The sequence below is a fragment of the Protomyctophum parallelum genome (genome assembly GCF_964188405.1).
Source record: "Protomyctophum parallelum genome assembly, chromosome: 16".
Taxonomy (NCBI): domain Eukaryota; kingdom Metazoa; phylum Chordata; class Actinopteri; order Myctophiformes; family Myctophidae; genus Protomyctophum; species Protomyctophum parallelum.
Genome location: NC_139711.1, coordinates 38,661,679 through 38,677,382, shown reverse-complemented (window position 1 = coordinate 38,677,382; position 15,704 = coordinate 38,661,679). Strand labels below are relative to the sequence as shown.

General features: G+C 47.5%; 1 protein-coding gene across 2 annotated transcripts in view; it reads right to left on the bottom strand.

Moving 5' to 3' along the window:
• Positions 1–3,313: 3,313 nt before the first annotated feature.
• Positions 3,314–15,704, bottom strand: part of ebf1a (EBF transcription factor 1a) — a gene marked incomplete at its 3' end in the record, with an annotated part of 96,974 nt that continues 84,583 nt past the window's right edge. Inside the window, exons 12-16 of one of the 2 annotated variants that reach the window (XM_083786479.1) lie at positions 10,365–10,430; positions 8,628–8,787; positions 6,017–6,196; positions 3,967–4,167; positions 3,314–3,381 (exon numbers count right to left, since the gene is read on the bottom strand). In XM_083786479.1, coding sequence (XP_083642605.1) covers positions 3,314–3,381; positions 3,967–4,167; positions 6,017–6,196; positions 8,628–8,787; positions 10,365–10,430 — 675 coding nt within the window. The remainder of the gene's footprint in view (positions 3,382–3,966; positions 4,168–6,016; positions 6,197–8,627; positions 8,788–10,364; positions 10,431–15,704) is intronic. The other variant, XM_083786480.1, reaches the window with a different exon arrangement.

The window sequence follows — 15,704 nt, the reverse complement described above, 5'->3', positions numbered from 1 at the left end:
AAAACATTTTTGTAAACGCGCCGCTCGCTTGGCACCCACAAAGACAAAGCGTGGCGTTGGTCTTCGTGCAATAAGCGGTTCCACTGTATCAGCCATCGTTGAGCAACTCGCCTGTCATTGTGACACATAATTCAGACATGAGAGGAACACGAGGAGATGAGAGAGGCGATGAAGATGGCTCAATGCTCCGCTGGCAACGCACCAAACCCCCGGCCGCGGCTGAACCCACGAGACCCGTTTGTGTAGCACTGAATTGTGAGTTATGTGTGTAACAGAGGTTCAAATGTGGGGTTTTTTATATTAAGGGTTCCACTGCGAAGAAGGAAAATGTATTGTATCTGCTGTAGAATTTCTGTTATTATTAGTATTATTACAGTTCTGGTTTATTTTGTCCAATAGCTTTGTAAATAATTTGTAACGTGGCCAGCTGAAAACGACATGATTGGCCCATAGGGACTACAGTACAGTACTATAATAAGCACTCAAAAGCAAGGACTCGCAATTGTTATTCACATTATTTGTCCGCCATTTTGAATTTTATGTTAAAACCTTCAAACATCTTCTTCATATAAACCACAAGTCCATGCCATTAATTTGCAGTGCATGTCCAAGGGATATGTATGAATCAGTTGTTTAAGCTATATAAAATCAAGGTACAGTGATAAAGCAACTTGAACATTTTCAGAGTGACCAAATAAATGATAGTAAACATATCTACGTGGTCTCATGGTGATACCTTGTTATAGAAGAAAATAAAAAAAAACTATACAGTATATAAAGAAAATCACAATCCCTTGCATGTTCAACGGCAAATAAATAAAAATGTGCAGAATACAGGCAAAAGGGAACATGAACACATGAACAGATGGAAAGATTACACAAAGTTTGGTCCATAGGGGGGCGTTATATTATGCACTTAAAATCTAGACTGGACCTCAATGAAAAATCTTCGATATATAATGACAATAATTTTTTGGGGTATCGGAGTAACCTAATGAGTTAGTTTGCAATTAGAGAAATCCGTTACCTAGTTACCTTTCCCAGAACAATGGCGTTACTAGTTACATTTCTTTTTTTTTTAAGATATTTTTTGCGGCTTACGCCTTTTATTGATTTTTGAAGGGACAGACAGTAGGCTGACAGGAAACGGGAGAGAGATGGGGGGATGACATGCAGTAAAGGCCGTGTCGGGTCCGGGAGTCGAACCCGCGGCACACTGCGACTGGATTACCAGTCCGGTGCCCAGACCGTTACGCTACGGCCTGGGCCACTAGTTACATTTAAGACCTATATAATATTTGCCTGTTTTTTCTGTTTTTTTCAGGAAAAATAATCAATTTGCTCTGTTTCCTGAATGAATGGGCTCTGTCAACGGAGACATGCAAGGCTGCTGCAAGCAGTGCCACCGTCGCGGCCGGCCGCAGATGTTACACAGAAATCAGTGACCCATTATGCTTTGCAGTCTGTGGTGATTGCATAATGATTGTATTGTACCGAATTCAATAGGTCACCACATCTGGCGTGAAACCACGGCTCCTGTTTACACATTCCGTTGTCAACACGTGTGCGGAATGGCATGAGATTGAGAGAAGACGGATAGTGTATTCTTTAGTAAGGCTGTAGAAGTATTCACACTATTTTTGGATTTATTGGGGAAAGGAGGAGACCAGCGTCAATGCAAATTGGTGAATCAGCGAGCAGAGCAGCTCCACAATACTGGTAGGCTGCAGTTTTTTTTGTAGTTTTTTGGGTTTGGGTTTTAATTGTCGTTAACGAAAAATAACGCAAAAATAATCTTTTCTCAGAAGGTAATCTTGTAACGTATAACAGGATTATTTTTAACGGCAGTAATCCTGCAGTAACCTATAACGAAGTTACTTTAGAAAGTCACGTTACCCAACACTGTTGATTTGTTATTCTTTTCTATTTATTTATTGAAATTAAAGCAGAGTGCCATGATTTCCCCCCCAGTTTTTCCATGTGTTTACGAGGTGAGAGAGAGTATACTTCATTAGACCCATTGGTGTGGTTGTTAGGTGCTATGACGTCTTCCCTTTGTATTTAGGGTTTCTTCCCGGGGGCTGAAACCTTGACAGTCAAACGTACCAATGAAAAAAAAAAACAGTGATATAGTGACATCACAATATCATCACGGCACTCCACCTTTAAATATTTTATTGCCACGAAATAGTAGAGAATGTGAAAAAGGGGATATTTACTCATGACCCATAAAAGAGTGTAAAAAACGGGTCCCGACCCTGTGTTTGGGTATAGAGACTGCTGTCCGTGTCCTCACCCTGCACACCTCTCTCCTCCTGCTCCCCGACCTCCTCGTCCCCCCTCTAATCCCCTCCCCCCCCGCCTTCCGTTTTACACAGGGGCCATCATGGGGGGAAGAATTTTTCATATAACATATTGGCTCCCTATTGATTCCCCTCCCCCTCCAATCCACTAATTCCCCGGCTATTTCCTAAGTGTCTCTTGTTGGGATTAAAGATCTAGGTGTGTGTGTGTGTGTGTGTGTGTGTGTGTGTGTGTGTGCGTGCGCGCGCGCGTGTGTGTGTGTGTGTCAGTGCATGTGTGCGCATGTGCGTGTCATGAGTATCTATGTGCATGTGTGTATGGCGTGGTGTGTGTGTGTGTGTGTGCGCGTGTGTGTGTGTGTGTGTGTCACTATGATCAGTGCATAGTGGTCAATGGCCTACGGGTCACTGTGGTCAACGCTCATCAACGCGGGCAGAGGAAGTGAGGAAGTGCTTAGCTTGGGTCTCAGATAAAGATTCTCATCCATCATCATCTCTCTCTCTCTCCCTCTCTCTCTCCCTCTCTCTCTCTCTCTCTCTCTCTCTCTCTCTCTGGATCTGAACACCAGACAACATCCTGCCCTGGCTAACAGAGAGGAGAACACAGTGACCCTCAGTCACCCCCCCCCCCCCCCCCCCCCCCCACACACACACACACACACACACACACACACACACACACACACCCTCCTCCCTCCCTCCCCGACCATCAGACTCCACTATAGCTGGCGTGCGCAGGCAGGAAGTAGGAAGTGAAAACAGGAAATGAAACACATGTGGTACAGCATGCTCTCTGCCGACGGGTCAAAGAGTGACAAATAAAAACACAGAGAAGAGAGGGACACACACACACACACACACACACACACACTATATGACTGATCTACGCAACGAATCGATGATGGGAGTGGAAGGAGTGGAAGGATGTGAGAGAAAAGACAGGATGGAAGAATTTAGGAGAAAGCCAGAAAGAAAGAAAGAAAGAAAGAAAGAAAGAGAGGGAACATACTTCAGGAGAACGCCAGGCCCTGCAGGGAGCTGGCGGACGAGTACTTGCTAGAGTCCACGAAAGACTGATCTACAGAGGAGAAGAGGAACGGAAAAAACACTGGGTTAGAAAGACTGATCTACAGAGGAGAAGAGGAACGAAAAAACAGGGGAAGAAGAGGAGGTATAGGAGGGAGAGAGGGAAGGGAAGGGAAGGGAAGGGAGAGAAAGTCAGAGGGTTGTTGTTATCATAAGATTAGTGTTTTGGGTATTTATCGTGTGGGGGGGGGGGGGGGGTGTATATATAGTGAGTGGTGCAACACGCGCTATAGTTTGTTGAAAACTGCAACTTTACATTTTCACGCCAGACAATTTCTCTTCCTCCTATACTGTACTGTACATTTTATTCCCAAGGAGGACGGAGAGATGCGGCACTCCGAAAAAATATTTAGACCCACACGCACAAAAATAAATAAAACAAAACGTGCTGATCCATTTTTGGCGTCGAGCCTTCAAGAGAACAAACCAGTTCATTCGACGCGTTGGAAACAGAAGCTCCAGATGTTTGTGATTCATTATCGAGAGAAATGCCACCCCCCCCCCCCCCCCGCCCTCCCCCCGCCCCCACCAAAAACAGAAAGAGAGAAAATGCAGCGCCCGCTGTTAATTGGCTCACCTTGCAGGCCGTTGCCGTTGTTGCCGCTCGTACACGTGGGCGGGGGAGAGTTCTGGGGCCGGACGACCGGCGCGAAGGCGCTCTTCTGTTTGACGGCGGCGGACACCATGTTGGCCGGCGAGAAGGAGAAGATGCCAGAGGAGCTGCTGCAGTTGGACGGCAGGCTGCTGTTGGAGACCATGGTGGGACTGGAAGGGACGACTGAGAGGACAGAGAGAGAGAGAAGAGAAGACGAGACACAAGGAGGAGGAGGAGGAGGAGGAGGAGGAGGAGGAGGAGGAGGAGGAGGAGGAGCGGGGCACACGGGAGGAATGGAGGAGACAGGAGAGGTGTAGAAGGAGAGGATGACGGCAGGAGGGAAGATGGAGGGAGGGGAGGAGGTGGGGGAGAGGTGCAGACGGATGTAGAGAGGCCGTTAGAGAGAGGGTCGAGGGCAGAGGAGGGGCAGACGGGAGGAACAGAACGGGACTGGTCAGTGGAGGACAGGAGGGAAGGACGTTTGGACTCAGTTCAGCTGATTGGAAGATCACATTTATCTCATATATAAATATATCAAACTTTGACGTTCATTCAATATTCTATAGATGATATAATAATATGATTTCAAAAGTAGGTGTAAAACTGAAAACAAAAAAGATGTTCAGTGAAATGTTGATGACTCATCGTGCAAAGTAACTCATATCTCTTGGTCAAAGCCGGCCATGGTGTTGCCCCAGCAGCTTGTTTCCAAGGCAACATGCGTGTCACAAATTAACATACCGGTAATGCTTAAAAATGCACTGATCAAATATTATAGCTACATAAAATGAATTGTGTTGGAGTATACTATCTCAAGTATGTTGTCAATTTAGATTTCAATTCAATTCACACACCCTACTGAAATGAACAGAATCCAATATGGCTTCCAAATGGTCAATAGTAAGATTACCCTAACCCTAATAGATTTCCTTTTTACTTTTGCCTTATTAGTGCCTCTTAAATTATTTATTTTAAGGCATAACTACAATTTGTTCACACACTCTTTTATAGCTGTGTGGACTTGGGATGTGACAATAGGCTGAAGTTGATGAACAGCCGTCAGTTTCATCAGTCCAGAGTTTATCTGGACAACCCAGTGGACAGTAGTCTCGCTCTGACATCATCCAATCCGTCCATGGTCTCTCCCTGGGTTTGTCTTTTGTCTACTAATACGCTAAGAGCATTTTACCCCTCAGTGATTTTACAATCAGCCGGGGCCGTATTTCAGCTGCCCTCTGATATCTGCTTCTGCCTTTATTGTTGTTATTATCCGACGCTTAGCTTTTATGGCTCTCCCCGACAAATCCTCGCAATAAAGTCATAATCCATTTATGAAGGGGGTCTAACTAATCAATTAATGAAAATTGGACCTACAAAGGCGGGCCGAGGGGCCATTGATTGAAAGTGTCTGCGTGGGGCCGATGAGCCTGTTAAAATACTTGTTAACACCCAGGAATCAAAGAGCCGAAATGGAATTGCTTCTCTAGCAATTAGTTTATTGATTTAATCAAGGGTCTTTAATGTAGAGAGTGTGTGCGCTGTGTGTGTGTGTGTGTGTGTGTGTGTGTGTGTGTGTGTGTGTGTGTGTGTGTGTGTGTGTGTGTGTGCGTGTGCGTGTGCGTGGTGGGGGTGGGGGTGGAGGGCTCTAGGTGATCTGCTCTCCAGACCAATAAAGGGGGGATTTGCGTTGGACTCGGTTCTTAAAGAAACAGATGAGCCAGCTGAACTCTGAAGACGTCCTCTCCGTCCATCAATCCTCGTTTGCACATCCTTGTTCTCTTTGTCTGCAGCCCCTTTTTAACGCCGGCTCTCAGCTTCTTCTGTTTGAAAACATTCACTTACTCCATCTTTTATTTCCTTCCTTTATTTCCCCCTCGCAGCCTTTTATCCGAGCAGAAAAACGGGGCGAGGCAGGAAGAGGATATGCATGCGGAACGTCCGATATGAACAAGATGTTGCTAGCGTATATATTCCCCCCTCAGGTCTACTACTGTAGCGTCTCTATGGGGTGTAGTATAGTGTGTTTACTCACTAGCATAGGGCGAGTTGCCTGCGGATCCGTTGAGGAAGTTGGGCGAATTGCCCAGGGTTGCCATGCCAGAGTTAGCGTAGCCATTCATGCTAGTGGAGACAGAGCTATAAGTGCCCTGCTGGGGGGTGGAGCTTGGGACATAGCCATGAGGAGAGACACTGCTCGTACTCCTACTGAAACCTAAGGACAGGGAAAAGAGGGAGAGGAGAGAGAGAGGGAGAGAGAGAACGGCAGACAGACAAGAGAGAAAGAGTAAATAGTGTGTTAAGGGGTATAGAAAATGCAACCCCATCTCACAGAAATACGGCGAAATAGCACGGAATTGCAATTCTGTACATACACACCTAGAAAACCCCAAAATCCGTACAGATTACACGACTATACTGCGACGGAGGTATGTCTTTCACTAGTACGGAAGTGCTATTTCAGCGTGGCTGGGTGAGTTCGGGATTGACATTATTTGCTATTCCATATCGGGGTTACAACTCGGTCGGGGCTGAGTCGGCGGCTCTACCGAACTTCGCAAGTTCGGTGGAGACGGCGGCGCCCCTCCGTCCTTATCTATGGGGAGGATTTCAGTGTCATATGTACGGATTATCGGGTTTTCTAGGCGTGTATGTACGGAATTGCAATTCCGTGCTATTTCACCGTGTTTGGGTGAGACTGGGTAGATGACAAGAAAAAGAAATAAACATAGCGATGCCTGCATGCAATACTGCAAATTCCTCTTCTATTCCAGGCTAACGGAAATGTCAATATAAGCCGATAGACATTTTTTCCCCCCTTTGAAAGCTCCTTTGACGGCGTAATGAGGGAATGAGAAAGACATAGACAGCAGGTAAGAGGGAATGATATAAGCGCGGGGAGGAAACGGCCCCGCAATCAAACGGCTGAAACAAGAGCCCTTTAACCTCGCTGGCTCCCGTCCAAAATGAGATATATTGATAAGGCAATTAACACTAAAAGGACTCTGCCAGCTTTCCTGCAATTTATAAGGAACACGGCCGGGGTGTTTCCGACAGGGACCTTTCTCTCCCCTGCTCTTCGGAGTGGGTCGGCAGAACATGAGGGAGGAAGGAAGACCATAAATATACATATCTGGCCCCGAACACTGACACCAGAAGAAGAAGAAGAAGAAGAAAACAGCTGGAAATGAACATTATGAGGAATTCCTGCTCTCTGCACTATTAAGGCGGGACGTGTTTAACTACAACAAGCCTCGGGACCTCCTCCTTCTACAATTAAGACATCAGCGTCGGAACCCGGCTCTCGCGTTCCTTCACATGTTACTGTAAACGCATCGACACGTTCCTTCACATGTTACTGTAAACGCATCGACACGTTCCTTCACATGTACTGTAAACGCATCGACACGCAGCGATCAAACAAAGAGAGCAGGAAGGGGAGGAAGGGGTGCATGGGGTGGGGTGGGGTGGGGGGAGGGCTGGTTGGAAGTATTGAGACGTATCCGGAGGCTTGGTCGGTCCATCCACTCGCCTCTCTCTCTCTCTCTCTCTCTCTCTCTCTCTCTCTTTCCCCCTGATACAGGTGATGAATCACCGCCGACTGCACCCACATCTCTCTCTGTCAGACGGGGGGCAGACCCCGGTCTAATATACACCCCCCCAGGACCTGCTCGTATTTCTACAACCCATGCACTCCTTTGGCTCTCTCTCTCTCTCTCTCTCTCTCTCTCATATTCTCCACTCTCTCCTCTTCCTCTCACCCCCTCCAACAACCCCTCCATCTTCCACCCCCTCCTTCCTGTCCTCCTTTTTCCCGTATCTTAAATCACTCCTTCAAGTCCTTCCTCTCCCTTCCGACTGTCCCGCGTGAGAACTACAAATTCTGCTCTTTGTGTTTTCCGCTGCTCTGTTATCTGCCTCTCTCTCTCTCTCTCTCTCTCTCTCTCTCTCTCTCTCTCTCTGGAAAGTAACTAAGTGGCATTTTGCTTAAGTACTGTACAGCAGTGGATCCCAAAGTGGGGTCCGGGGACCCCCAGGGGTCCTTGAGGGGGTTCCAGCTGGTCCCCAGCTAAATGATATAGTTTGGAACCAAATGGACCCTTATGGGTCTGTAGCTCTGAGAGTGTACAAATGTACACTTTGTACACTCTCAGAGTTAACATTTTTTTAACATGATTTTACAATATCAATTGGGGGTCCCAGAGATAGTTTGGGAAGTTTGGGAAGCACTGCTGTAGTGAAGTAACATTCTAAGGTGCTTTTACTTTACTGGAGTATTTCCAATGTCCAATACTTTTACTTCTACTCCAAATATTGTACACTTACTCCACTATGTAAAACTTTAGTTACTATAGTTACTTTGTAGTTTTTGATTACAAAACAATGATAACATACATTAACCACTTAATTTCGGCCATTTGAAAATAGCTGAGCTTGTAGATCTGCTATTTTCAATGACTACTTTTACTGTTGGTAAGTACATTTTTAATTGATGCCAATACTTTTGTACTTTTACTCAAGTACATTTTGAAGTCCAGACTATTTAGTGTGTGTGTGTGTGTGTGTGTGTGTGTGTGTGTGCGCGCACGTGTGAGTGTGTGTGTGTCTACTGTCTTGTATAGCCATTCCCTGTTCAGTTTGCTCACCCTGGTTGGCCGTTTGTCCGACGTCCGACTGGAAAGAGTTGACGGACATCATGCCAGAGTGCACGGAGCCGCCGCCCAGGCCAGTCAGCTGGTTGTGTCCGCGCGGCACCGTCGTGTACAAGGCCTCGGCGATGTCCGCCGCCCGCTTCAGAATCATCTCCTGACATCACGGAGAGAAAAAAAACAGCTGGTCAAAGACGAGATGTGACAGAATGAAACAGAACAAAGAAAGAATTATAATACCGTAAAATATTAAAGAACAGGACAATGACAGAATGGATTCCCATTAAGTGTGTTTAATAAGATGTGCTGAGCAGGAAAGTGTGTGCTGTCGAGTGTACACTCCTAGCAGAGTAAATGTACACTCCTAGCAGAGTATTTAGTATTTATTTATTCAGCACAGTATAAAAACAATACAGTGAACATACAAATATAAGAAGGGTATAAAGTGCTAGGCTGAGGCAAGAAAATCCCAAGGGAAGCACAATGAAAAATTGCACAAGAAATATAGAATATCCAGAATACATGATTGCAGTATATAACACAAGAACAAAACAACAACAACATGATTAGAATACTTGGTTATCTACATGATTAGAGAAAAGAAGAGATAATACAAATTAATATAATTAAGTGAATGGACACTACTAGCAGAGTGAATACACTCCTAGCAGAGTGAATGTACACTCCTAGCAGAGTGAATGTACACTCCTAGCAGAGTGAATGTACACTCCTAGCAGAGTGAAAGTACATTCCTAGAAGGGTGAATACACTCCTAGCAGAGTGAATGTACACTCCTAGCAGAGTGAATACACTCCTAGCAGAGTGAATACACTCCTAGCAGAGTGAATGTACATCCTAGCAGAGTGAATACACTCCTAGCAGAGTGAATACACTCCTAGCAGAGTGAATGTACATCCTAGCAGAGTGAATACACTCCTAGCAGAGTGAATGTACACTCCTAGCAGAGTGAATGTACACTCCTAGCAGAGTGAATACACTCCTAGCAGAGTGAATGTACACTCCTAGCAGAGTGAATGTACACTCCTAGCAGAGTGAATAAACTCCTAGCAGAGGGAATACACTCCTAGCAGAGTGAATTTACACTCCTAGCAGAGTGAATGTACACTCCTAGCAGAGTGAATGTACACTCCTAGCAGAGTGAATACACTCCTAGCAGAGTGAATGTACATCCTAGCAGAGTGAATGTACACTCCTAGCAGAGTGAATAAACTCCTAGCAGAGTGAATGTACACTCCTAGCAGAGTGAATACACTCCTAGCAGGGTGAAGGTATACACTCCTAGCAGAGTGAATGTACATCCTAGCAGTGTGAAGGTATACACTCCTAGCAGAGTGAATGTACATCCTAGCAGTGTGAAGGTATACACTCCTAGCAGAGTGAATGTACATCCTAGTGAATGTACCAGTTTTTGTTTTATTCTACTTCTCCCCTCTGTTTTGGCATTAAAGATGATAAAAGCTCATACACATTCCCATGTGTGCGTGTGTGTTTGTCAGTCTTTTCTACAGACCCAGCAGGGTGCCGAAACACCGCCTTTGATGCTGCCAATGTCCAAACCATGCTTTTCTCCAAGGCAAGATACAATTGTTTTGGGTTCTAACATGAGTACGCTTGTCTATGTGTGCGTGAGCATGCGTGTGTGCATGTGTGTGTGTGTGTGTGTGTGTGTGTGTGTCTGTGTGTCTGTGTGTGTGCGTCACGTGCATGACCTACCTGGTTGTTGTGCGGCATGCCGTACAAGGCCTCGACCAGATCTGCTGCTCTCTTCAATATCACCTCCTGGCGATCAAACACAGCAATGGGGGAGGAAGGGGGGAGGAGTGAGTGAGATCACCGAGCACCACACGCCACAAAGAGTTCAGTCACCTTTATTACATTTCAGCTCTCGCATTGTGCCGCGAATGCAAAAAAGTAGAGCGAGTGTGTCAGAGAGAGAGAGAGAGAGAGAGAGAGAGGAGAAAGGAGCACATGTGGGGGAAAGAGGAGAGAGAGAGAGAGAGGAAGAGAAATGGGCTTGTCCCGACACTTGGTTGGTAGCCAGGCGGTCATTCGGGAGAGAACAGAGAGAGGAGAGAGAAAGGGAGGGATGCCGTATCTGTGAATAAAACATGAGCCTCCTGTATCTCTCTATCAGTCAACCATCTATACAGCATCTCCTCCTCCTCCTCCTCCTCTGGTGCTGTCAGCAGACAGCCAGCCCATGGACACTCCTGATGTACTGTACTTCGCCAGACATCCATCTCCTTTAACTCATTTAGACCTGACGTCGACACAAAACCCCATGTTTCTATGTCCGTAGGTGCTCAAACTAATTCATGTCAAGGACCCCAAATATATATATCACATTGGCCGCCGACCCCCATCTGAAAATATGTTGTTCCAGGGACCCCCCCAGTAGCAAAGACTTGAGTTAAAAAGAAAAAAAAATTCAGACCTTACAAGTTCATAGCGCGCCACTCGGTGGCGTGCTATGAGCTTGTAGATCTGCTTTTTTTCAACAGTTAAAAAGCATAATATAATGCTTAAAACACCAATAGGGGTTCCGCGCCCGAAATGGGTTAACTCAACACCTCGCCGGGCGACAGCCGCTCGTATATACGTATACGCACGTGTCTGGCTTCATGTGTGTGTGTGTGTGTGACTCAGAGAGGAGCCCCGTGTCCTGGCCTGTATTAACCCCCTGTCATCATCTGCCTCCCTAACACCTCAGTGTACGCAGTGTGACAAATGCCCAACATCATTTGTCCAGGTGTGTGTGTGGTGGTGGGGGTGGGGGGGGGGGGTGGGGGGCGGGGTCGGGTGGTAAAGAACCCAACCGCCGAGTGGAATTTCCCACATCAAACATTTATCTATCTGTGCCCCCCCCCCCCACCCTCTCCCTCTCTCATTTCCTCTCTCTTAACCTCCCCTCCTCTCCCGTTCTCTCGCTGTATCTCTATTCCCTCCAATCTCCTTGAGCGTATGAGTGTGTGACACTGGCTATGGTCGTCAGTATATTGTGTGTGTGTGTGTGTGTGTGTGTGTGTGTCTTCAGTGTTGTAGACACCAATAACCCAACCAAACCCTTTTTAAAAGTTAATGTGCCGGGGCCAGGATATGTGCTGGAGGCGCGACAACCAGAAAATTGCAGCCCCCTCCCTCTTCTCTTTCTCCTTCTCGTGTACCCCGTACCCCCTCTCTCTCTCTTTCTCTCTCTCTCTCTCTCACACACACACACACACACACACATGCTGTGCGCTCGCTCGCACGCACACACACACACACACACACACACACACACACACACACACACGCTATGCACTATACCCCTCCCGAGTGTATCCCTCGCTGCGAACAAGCCCCGGAGCATGTGTGCTCTCTGTTCCACGACACGCCGCCTTTCAATCAGACACACACACACACACACACACACACACACACACACACACACTCACACTCACACTCACACACACACACACACACACACACACACACACACACACACAAACACACACGCGCGCTCCCTCGCGCGCACGCAGGCGCTCAGAGCGAACGAAGGCACACACCCAGGACATGACGAGAGGGTCAGCAAAGCAATAAAGATTGTGGAGCGCTGTCCAAGGTGCTAAATTCACTCAATAATGGGAGCTCTGCCTCTGTGTTAACCTCCCATTACCGTGCGCTGTCTGGAGGGGAGGGGAGGCGCGGAGGCACACGGGCTGAGTGGAGGACGCCTGCTTGGGGTGATTGAGAGACACGCGGGGCCCTGGAAGGTAAGTGGTTCCTTAGTATGTATGCGCTGCTCCGCACCCCCCCACACCCCCACACCCCCCCTCCTCTCTTCTCTCTCTGGTTTTCCTCGACGCCCCATGCCTCCCAGGGATAGCGAGATATAGCTATGGATGGATGGATGGATGGATGGAGAGAAGGAGGGAGGGAGGCAGGGAGGAGATGCAGGAGGTGAAATGAGGGAAGTCTGGCATTAGGACACAGGGCGGCTCCCCCGCTGAACGGCATGGTGGATGAGACAAACCTTTCCCTCGCTCCTTCCTCCCTCCTCCTCCTCCTCCTCCTCATCTCACTCTCTGTTCTCGGTTCAATCACTTCATTTTCCAGCTTTTTAAGATTGCCTGCATCTCTCCTGTTTTAGATGTTCTTCGCAGCATTTCTCTCTCTTTCTCCACGCCTCCCTTTCTCTCAATCATACCTCCCCCTCTCTCTCTCTCTCTCCATAGCCCCCCCCCCTTATCTCTCTCTCTCTCTCTCTCTCCATAGCCCCCCCCCCCTCTCTCTCTCTCTCTCTCTCTGTCTCTCTGTCTCTCTCTCTCTCTCTCTCTCTACCAGGCCTTCTCAAAGTTGGTGCTCTCTATACTTAAAACTGAAACTGTACTTGGTGTGCGTTCCTTTTCAGCCTATACAGTCTCTAAAGTCTCTCCACCAAAGATAGCCGATCTCTAAGCCATTGATCACGCCTCCAGGTCTTTAGTTTACTCAAGTTAGGGAATAAGACCTGGTACTTAAGACACGCAAAATACAGGCCCCACTGACTCTCTCTATGTCTCCATCCACACCCACTGTCTCTCTCCATACCTCAAGGCCCAAGAGCGTCTGGCCAACGTTGAAGTTGCGTTACCCTATACTGGCTAAAGCTGGAACTGCAGGACGTTCATGGAGGTGGACGGATGTTTCGGGGACTCAAAAGTTGACCACAAAGTTGAGACCAGAGCCAACAGAGCCTATATACTTCCGGCAGACTTCCATTGAAACAAATAGCTAGCTGTGGGCGGGGAAACAAACATATAATATTTTGGACCAAGCAAATAATTACAAGAAGAAGAAAAAGAACAAAAAAGGTGTTGTAAAAGGTGTTCGGCCCAAAACATTGTGTTTATTGTCATGATTTGTCACAACTCCAGTTGGCTTTGTCCGCAGCTCAAACGTCTTTAAATAAATACTTTTTGAAAAGTCTATGAGGAAAATTAACGGGGAATTATTTTCCCGGGTCTCTCGAGGGGGGGCGGGACTGCGACGCTCCACACCTCCCTTTCTCCATCTCTCTATAGCTCCGTCTATATCTCTGCATTTATCCGTCACTCCATTTCTCAATACGTCTGTAAAGCTATACAGAACTGTGTACATCTGTACTGTGTTTGCTTTGTTCATGCAGGACCCCAGGAAGACTAAAGGCTTTCATGTGTCTCTAATGGTGATCCTATAATACACATAAACATTAACATAGGCCTACAGTATAAACCAGTGGTTCTCAACCTGTGGGCCGGGATCCCCAGGGGGGTCCCTACATTATTTTGGGGGGGGTCCCAGATCAGATGACGGCGAAGTGAAGTGACAATTAAAAAGGCCATGTCTGAATCAAGAGTAATTAACACTAGGAAGTCTGAAAAAATTTCACTACTACTCGGCTGAAAGGTCAGTTGGACCGTGTTTTTGGTCCCCGTACCTTGAGACCCCCAAAGACGCCCCCAGGGGGGCGACACGATTCAAATGAGCCCACCCCCGTCCAAAACGGTAGAGGAATGACAGAGTTACCATTTGGGGGTCCCTGGGGGTCCCCGAACCTTGAGACCCCCAAAGACACCCCCAGGGGGGCGACACGATTCAAATGAGCCCACCCCCGTCCAAAACGGTAGAGAAATGACAGAGTTACCATTTCGGTACGACCGGCCGACCCACCCACGGACCGGCCGACCTATCCACGGACCGGCCGACATATCAAACGACCGGCCGACCTATCCACGGACCGGCCGACATATCAAACGACCGGCCGACCTATCCACGGACCGGCCGACCTATCGCACCGGCCGGCCCATCAGCCGGTACCAATTTTTTTTTACAAAAATTCGGGCCGGCCGACGCTCCCACGGACCGGCCGACTCATCGCACCGGCCGACAGGCCGGCCGGTACAAATGGATTCTGCCCTTGCTGGAGGTTGACCCACCAGTTTTGGAGATATGGCTTATAGAGTAATGTCTTGCAGAAAGACATTACAGGCTTGAAAGGTTCACTTCTGTGGACTCTAACATTACACCTATAGCTATACATGTTTAAGCATTTATTTCATATTTACGATTTCAGCTCTGACATTTATTTCAGACATGCTCTATAGTAAGTGAAGAGTCTGCCTGTGCTATTAACTCATTTTGATTAAAACAATAAAAAATAAACTGTTTTTCTGCCGCCATGACTGTCTCTGTATCAAAAAGAGTCACATATGTCTAAACTTCTCTCTTGTGAGGAGGGCAAGGGGCCTCTCTCTCTCTCTCTCTCTCTCTCTCTCTCTCTCTCTCTCTCCCCCCCATGCATCTATTAATCTCCCGTCCTCGTGGTCCTGTGTCCTGTCTCTCTACCTATCCGCCTGTCGTTAGCAGAGGGGATCTGTGCGGTGGCCATAACGCGATTAGCCCCTGCTCCAGAGTCGTCCTGATAAACAGATAAATGTGGTTAGCGCTAGCGTTTGCCTTCCCCCGGCCCTGCCGCCGTTAAGGGGAGACCATTTCCTGGGCGCCGGGGTCTCTCTCTTTCCCGTAAAGAGTCCAGGCGCACCGGCGCGACGTCAACAGGAAGGGGAACCTGATCCAGACCTCGGAGGGCCTGGCCGGCCGGCCGTGTCTGGCCGGGTGCGCTCACTCATTATCTGTTCCCAGACCCAACTGCCACCCCACCCCACCCCCCACGGCGCATCCAGTCTACCTTAGAGCAGGGGTGGGACACTTTGATGACGGAGAGGGCCACTATAGTTCCACACTCACTCCAGAGGGCCACTAGTTCCAACACTCACTCCAGAGGGCCACTATAGTTCCACACTCACTCCAGAGGGCCACTATAGTTCCACACTCACTCCAGAGGGCCACTAGTTCCAACACTCACTCCACACACTCACGGTTTGTAGATCGGCTATTTTTGCTATATTTTGAATTGAAATCCTGTTTTTTTTGCTGTTATTTTTTAATTGGAATCCTTGAAAATGAAAAGTAACCTTTTTATTTAATTTCAAGTGCATTTAGTTATGTTAACTTTATGAACTACTATACAAATACATTGGACATAAAAAAGAC